This window comes from Centruroides sculpturatus, unplaced genomic scaffold, assembly GCF_000671375.1.
Source record: "Centruroides sculpturatus isolate CEXI.00-Female unplaced genomic scaffold, Cexi_2.0 scaffold1200, whole genome shotgun sequence".
In the NCBI taxonomy this organism is placed as follows: Eukaryota; Metazoa; Arthropoda; class Arachnida; order Scorpiones; family Buthidae; genus Centruroides; species Centruroides sculpturatus.
This window is the reverse complement of record NW_019385440.1, coordinates 58482-66278: the sequence shown is the minus strand read 5'-3', so window position 1 is coordinate 66278 and position 7797 is coordinate 58482. Positions and strand designations below refer to the sequence as shown.

The following is a 7797-nucleotide window of genomic DNA, read 5'->3' as shown; positions in this document are numbered from 1 at the left end:
AACAATGGACGTGTTACGTAACAATGGAATTGTTAAGAGAAAGCGACGTTTTAAGAGAAAGTGCAGTTGGTTTTCGTTTTTGCAGGAAATTGAAGATATTTTTAGACCCATGTAAAAATTCTCTAATTAGTCTGGAAACGGGGGATCCAATTTTTGCATTCTGTGAAAACGGGTAAGGTTGACTATAACGTAATAATCTTAATCTTCGCTATCGTTACTTTTGCCCGAGCAACGCCGGGCCCACCTGCAAGTTTAATATAAATTAAGTGATTTGTAAAAAATCATGTTTTCAATTGTTTTGTGGTTTAAATCATACATATTTATGGTTTCCTGAGGGAGGTAAAGGGCTGCTTCATTGTTAACACTCTTTTTCAGAGTAGCGAGTAAGAAAACCTTTTTTTTTCATGTCTATTATGGGGCAACCGGTTAGTCAAAAACGAGACTCTATACGTTAATTTTTCTCAGTTAAAATTTCTCAGTGCTGACTTCTGTCGTTTCTAAAGTAAATTTTGGATTATCAGACAATTTTTTTCATTTAAGCTTTTAGTCCCGTTAAACTTTCGTGAGTAAGAAGTCGACTACTTCTTATGCACCCTTTTATCGGCACTACTAAAGTTTTCAAGAATTCTTTGCAAAGAAGTCTTGAAAACTAGAACTTATTGTTATCCAATCAGCACTTTGTGAGCAATTTTCGGATGAGGTTTAAGAAATAGCGTTTCCCATTCTGAATATGTTGCAAATTATATATTTTCTATCACATACACACGTTGATTTTATCAATTTTTGTTAGTCAGTTTACATGAGAAAATTGTACTTTATATTCTGGTTTTTTCATAACTTGATTTTCTCTTAACGCGAATACAAGTAATTGAATATTTTGTAAAAATTAGAAATTCAAATAAAATTTGCTTTTGAAAACAGATTCGTTTTCGTTAATTCAGATTTTATGATTTATTAAAATGTTTTTTTTTAAAATTAACATGATCGAAAAAGCAGTATTAGCATAATTTAGCACAATAAATATTTATATCTATAACTATATATAAATGAACATGTTTGTGCCTATATTTCACTCTGCAACCAAAACTACACATTGCACATGAATGGTGTTTGTCTGTGGTAGTAGCGCCAAGTCTCCCGTCGTGCACTATAATGGTTGCGTCTCAATAGCTATAAGAGTGTGAGAGATACGGGGTTTGAAAGTGGTTGACTTCGAAAATGTGTGACGCTTCAATGAGAATGATCCAGTTTTTTCTAGAAAGTTCCAGAACTTAGAGGTGAAATTTGGTACACGGTTAGGTTACGTCATAAAAACGCACACTAAGAAAAGATTTTCCAAAGTTCTCCAGCGAGGGAGAGGGAGAGCATTAAAGCTTAACTTGAAGAACGGCTTCTACTGTACTATTTTAAATGCGATTTTTTTGTTTTTAATTACGTTTAGTCTTCATTGAGTACACAGGATTATTAAATTGATAATATTTCAGACATTGTTATAAATATTTTTATATATTTCGATTTTTCAACCAAATGTTCGAACCGTTTTAAATTCGAATTTCTTTCTGCTTATTGGTTCGATTATAGAACGATCGTAAACGTTCCAAAAAATAATCAAATTGAAAATAGTTCGTTTGATTCTCAGCGGTAGGTGTTAAATAACAATTACTATGATTGTTGAAATATTGAATGTAAATAGGGTTTGCTTGCAAAATCTGCGCTAGCGAAGCAGCGGGTAACAGCTAGTGTAATAATAATAGCAGAAGATGAGCCCGGAATTGCTCGAACAAAAAATATCAACAAACATTAAGATTCTTTCGTACTTCTAATCTTTATATTATTTTATACCGGTAATATTTGCTTTAAATAACTACAAATTTTATCTCACATAAAAGTTTAAAACACCAAGTTCCTAATGTAACGAAAATAAAAAATTCTTTAAATTGCGTTTTCCGTTTTCTACTTCTTTGAAACCCTCTGAACGTTGAAGGTTCCAAGTTCAATCCACATTAACTCTTACGTAGAGTCATGACTGATCTTAGAACACGTGAATCTTTATTAATTAATATTAAAGTCTAAAGATATCGAGAGCTTTTCGGTTCATTTTCTGTATGAGTTCTTAATTAATAAACGATATTTACAAACGGGCATCACTTAAGAGTACTTCACACGTAAATTCGTGTTAATTTCCCTGCAAACATTCATTTTGTTTTCCTTTTCTCCCCGTGAGCACAAACGGTCGTTTTCATCATATTCATTGTGGGCTCGACTACTCAAACAACAGAGCGACCGGTAAGTAAGAAACGAGGCTAGATATATTGGGCTCTGTCCCTCACAAAGCATCCAGAAAAATTTCTAAAGATACTTTTTACCCAGATTAGCTCCGGTGTTTCCTGACCATAATTTTACTCTTTTTGCCTTGTGAACATAAAGTCTCCTTCGTCAGATTCGTTTCTATGATCGGAGAGCAGTGTGACGACACCTTAACTACTCGAACTCTGCCCTACAGATTTGGTTTTGTAAGTGAAATACGTCAAATTATATGAGAATAACTATGGTATTGTTATGGGAGCAATAATAAGTAAACATTTACGAGATGACCATTTTGTCGTGTCATAAATGTTACCGCTACAAAGATAATGATATTATTCAAATATTAATTTTTTAACGTAATTATTATGTATCCATATCTTATACAATGACATTATTGAACTTAAGCAGTATATGAAATAGTTTTCAAAAATTAATTTTAATAAATAAAAGTGTTTTAAGTAGTTCATTACAAGTATCATATAGCTACAATGTCATTAATTATTGTAGTAAAATAATAGAAATAATTATTTTATATTTATTTCATATAATATGTCATTTGTAGAACGCATGTATGAAATAAATACGTAATACCTATTTGATGTTAGCTAAAAAAATGCGCTAAAAATGAAAAACGGATGTTTCTATAATTTATTGTCATTCAATTATTTCACAAAAATGGTTTCGTCTACAACAATCACCTCACGAGTACTGTTTATTTACATTGTGTAATTATTTAAACACTCAAAATTAATTTTCGTATTCTGTAATAACCACAGACGTCACAGTTCAATTACGTACTTTCTCGAGCGGAAGCGAAAACATACCTCGTGTCAAATGTAAGTAAAGTAACAGATATTACAAAGTTTTACAAAAATTAGAAAATTGGAGAAATTCTACAATTGAATATTGTTTTCTCCCCTATAAGTCTCATAGTTTTATCTGGGAGTTCGTATATCGGAATATATTCGGGAGTACTTTTTAATACCTCAATGAAGGTCAATTCTATTTCTTCCTTCGGTATCTTCACTAAAAATATGTTAAAGCTGCGCTCCCGCAAATATTTCATTTTTCGAAACTCTAAAGTCCCGTCCATACCACAGATCTCTCTTTCGTAGACGAAATCTTGCGAATACGTCGACTTCACACCGACTAAAACATTTATTCCTTCAGGATTTTGATGGTTAATTGGTAGCACAATCGCATTCGCCAAACAACTTTTGGTAACCCATAAATCAGCCATAAACCAATAAATTGGTTTCATTTTGGTATTTTGTTTCAACTCTTCATAAGTCATGAAATTTACGGCAAGTAACGAAGAATATTCAGAAGTTCTTCTCGGTTTAGTGTAAGCAGATATTATTGGTGGTAGAGTCGCGACATTTTTTTGAATTTGATATCTTCTTATGTATTTAGCTTCTTTTTTCGAAATGCAAACATTGCTAATCAAGTTCAAAAGGTGTTCTTTTAACCATGGTTCCAACATGGAGAATCTAATCAACGGCAGGAACGGTCTTATTATTTCTCCCGTCGAAATGTCGTCGTTTGTTTCTCTCAGTTTACAAAATTTCTGCTCGACCCACTCGAGAAGCGCATACACCAAATCAGATTCCTCTACTGTGAAAAAGTCGGACCTCAATAACCTGTAAATGCTGCTTTCTTCACACCGTTTGAAATCGTTTGTGTGGAAATAGTTCTTTTCGAGCCAATGGAAACTTTCCCAACAATTAAACTGCAATTGTTTTTCGTTGTGTCTGCAAGCAAAATCGTGGATGCGACAAACGCTTGTGCAGATAATCGACTGTGTAAGATAATAAAAACACATTTTTTCCAGTTGCCTAATAAAGTAACGTTTGCCGATGAGGTACAGCTCGAATCCGTTATCCGCAGAATTAAAAAAAACACATTCTTTCTCCAAAAACCTGAAACGAAACATAAACATTTACAAAGTTAAACACAATAAATAATTTGCATATTTTATATTATTTTACATAGTTAGTTTTAAGTTTGTATCTAGATCAAATAATTGTTATTATTAACTTATTTACTTATTGATTTATACTATTTTATCATCTATTTTATCATTTCTTTGTGTATTTATTTCTATGTATGTATATTTAATTAATATCTATAATTTGTTTAAGTGTAATACATTTCTCTTGAGTACTGTAAACTAAACGTGTATAACCGGTAATGCACGAAAGCTGGGCCTGTCTGTACTTTGTTTGTACAAATAAAAATGATGATAATGATGATATTATTTTACATTTTTTTCGAGTAAAAAACAAATCAAGGATAATCGGAGACACATAAGTCACCTTTCGGAAGAATTGTCTTATTGTTTTGTCTGGAAATAACACGAAAAATAGAATTTCAGATCCGACCGGAGCAATTAAAATGCCCAATCAATAGAAATTATTTTCACGAAAATATATTCTAACGAAGTAATGTGAAATTTTGAATTTAAATTGAAATGTGCTATACTTGAAGACACCACGACATTCTTTGATTAATGAAAACATTAAAATAAACACGGAGAAATACTAATATTAGAGGGAAATGAACAAAGAAATCAATTAAGTGTAACGTTAAAAATTTCGTAATGTCTAAAATAGATCCCGAATTTCAGAAAGACCAAACATTCAGTCGATTTTCATAAATCCTTAAAAATATCCTCGTAGTTGGTGATGTGAGAGTATGCGAGTTGAACTTCACACCGACCAAAACCTTTATTAATCACGATTGCTAATTGGCAGAAAATCGCATTCACGACATCGCTTCGTCATCCAATATACTAAGTAATGATTTATTAACTGCTTCGTTATTAAAAAATAAACAAATTTTACGAATAATTGCATTATTTCGATTCAATAAATTTGTTTCATCCACTGCAACTTATTTTAAATGATTACACGATTTAAAAAAAGAAAAAGACTTTTTGTTTATACGGATTTTTCGTATTGTTGTGTGCTAGATTTATACACTAAACACTAAAAAACGTCTATATAATAGATTAGTACAAACCCTGCAAATTCATTCAGCATTTGCAATGTCAGAGGTAATTTCAGAATAAACTTCATTTCATTGGGACACACAATTATAAAGTTTTTCAGCAATCCACCATTTTGTATCAAAGATGTTCGTGATACGACGACACATTCTCCATTCTCATTGAATATAGTCACTTCGTGAAAGTTAAATCGTTGTTTTTTCACGTTTGACATCTTATTTCGCCTCTTGCAATAATACGTGTATTAGTGGAAACTCGTACAAATAATAAAGAATATTCGCCAAATCTCTTTAACTTTAGTCAACGATTATCTTTCTCAATACTTGACACTTAAAACGAACACTTTCTCAAGTTACGTTCACCGGAATAGAAACGGTTACGTCAATCATGTGTTAGTTTTTATGCAAATGAGTTTATTAAATAGATGATACTGAGCACTTTTGGAAAATATTAGTATACATAAATATTTATTGTGTTCAATTTTCCTAATTAATCGCTTATTCGATCATGTGAATTTCATAAGACATTTTAATAAATCGTAAATTTAAGTAAAATAAATTCTAGAGCTTTTTCTGTATTTCGTGCATGTCATTCATTAAATTTAGTTTTAAATGATGTTGCCAAAGTAACAGTTAATTTTTTAACATTGTACGTAATTTGTACACGTTTTTTCCTGCACCCCTATATCCTGCAACTATATACCTTAGACATAAGCAGAATATGTCATCGTCTTTTTTTGTTTTTATTTTACATAGTGATTTTTAATTCGTCTTCTATTTTTAAAGAAATTCGTCATTTTCGCCTTTTTAAGTAAACATTCCACTTAGGTGGATAATGTTTAGATTACAATGTAAATTTTAATTACAGTGTAATTGTTCTATTTTACTTCGGAAAAAGTTTCTAAGACTAAACAATGTGTTTTATCAGATTAAATAATTAACAAAAATTACAATGTAATTAAATTTATTTGTCCTAATGTAAATTTTCTTCATTATTTTGTTAGTTTTTGTATTAATTTATGCTTTTATATATTTGTTATTCATCGCTTTCTGTATTTGTTTTTACATTTTTACTAAACTTTGTTAATTAATTTACAAAATGTAATAGTAAGAAATATTGTAAACAAAAACACGTGTTTCTGCGGTGACGTGGCAGGTGAGGTGACGCCATTCTATTTCCTGTGACTTTTCTATGACGTAGAAGCTATCTAAGAAACAAAAATAATTTAAATATATTAAACGTTTTCTATTATTTAAAAGCATTATTTTAGTAAATAAATTCATTTCTCATTGTTTAGTTATTTACCATTAATTAAATTTAAATATATTAAATTAATAAAATTTTTATTATTATAATTATAAAATTCATCAGAATTATCATAATAAAAAATATAGATAATACTTTATAATTATTATTGTGTAATATTTAATAACTTAAGATAAACTTAGCTGAGTTAATTAGTTAAGAAAATAATAACCTAATAATAACGTAAACACCCAATCAACTCGACCAGTTTATCAGAAATGTAAGAAATTCTCTTCAAAACTGTATATTAAAAAGTCTTGAATATTATTAATATTTTAATTAAAATATTGTATTACCACTTGAAATGGCCGAAACGACTACAAATAGGGAAAAAACAGCAAAATAGATCACGATTATTTACAGCAAATGCAATGCTTCTGTCATATTTATAGTCGTTCAAATCGTGTTTAAAATGTTGAGTAGTATAATCAACTTATTATATATTTGTCAACGTGGACAATTATACTAGTGTTAAGCTTTATACTCAAAAATTGAGGAAAAAGTTCTTAAAGAAAATAGACCTTCTTTATTAAGCTACCTGTACACGTACAATAGTTGACATCTGTGTTTCGGGCTATCATGCCCCTCGTCAGCAAGATTATGGTTATAAAATTTAAGATATACATCCATCCAATTACCGACAATAATTTGTATTTAATTTTATACTGCTTCAAAATCCTTTACAATTTTATATCAAATTATACAATACTCAAAAGTATTATATAATTTCCCAGTTTGGCATTTCTGTCCAACAGTAATAATACGACAGAGATGTAGATTTGTCGTACATAAATGCACACATCATAACACTTTCAGCACCTTGCTGCCGTCTTCATTAACTTAAAAAAAGGAAGAAAAATAGTAATAAAAAATAAAATACATTAAATTAAATACAAAAACAAGTATTATATAATTTCCCAGTTTGGCATTTCTGTCCAACAGTAATAATACGACAGAGATGTAGATTTGTCGTACAGAAATGCACACATCATAACACTTCTAACAGTTTGCTGCCGTCTTCATTAACATAAAAAAAAGAAAAAAAAAATAATAATATACATTAAATAAAATACAAACACAAAAATTAATTAATATTAATCGTTGACTAAAATTTTAGAGATTTGGAGATTATTCTTTATTATTTGTACGAGTTTTCCTTAATACACGTATTATTGCAA

At 29.9% G+C, this 7797-nt stretch overlaps 1 protein-coding gene across 1 annotated transcript; it reads right to left on the bottom strand.

Annotated features, from left to right (window-relative positions):
- Nucleotides 1-2967: 2967 nt before the first annotated feature.
- On the bottom strand, nucleotides 2968-5666 carry LOC111639034. The gene is made up of 2 exons (XM_023384810.1): nucleotides 5329-5666; nucleotides 2968-4226 (listed from the first exon to the last, which is right to left on the bottom strand). The coding sequence occupies exons 1-2, from the start codon at nucleotides 5526-5528 to the stop codon at nucleotides 3182-3184; spliced, it is 1245 nt and encodes a 414-aa protein (XP_023240578.1). The 5' UTR covers nucleotides 5529-5666; the 3' UTR covers nucleotides 2968-3181.
- Nucleotides 5667-7797: the final 2131 nt, after the last annotated feature.

Excerpts from the sequence above, each read along its gene's own strand:
- LOC111639034 (XM_023384810.1), bottom strand. The coding sequence starts at position 5,528 with ATGTCAAACGTGAAAAAACAACGATTTAACTTTCACGAAGTGACTATA. Across the intron at positions 4,227-5,328 it reads ATGCTGAATGAATTTGCAGG|GTTTTTGGAGAAAGAATGTG; the intron begins GTTTGTACTAAT and ends GTTTCGTTTCAG.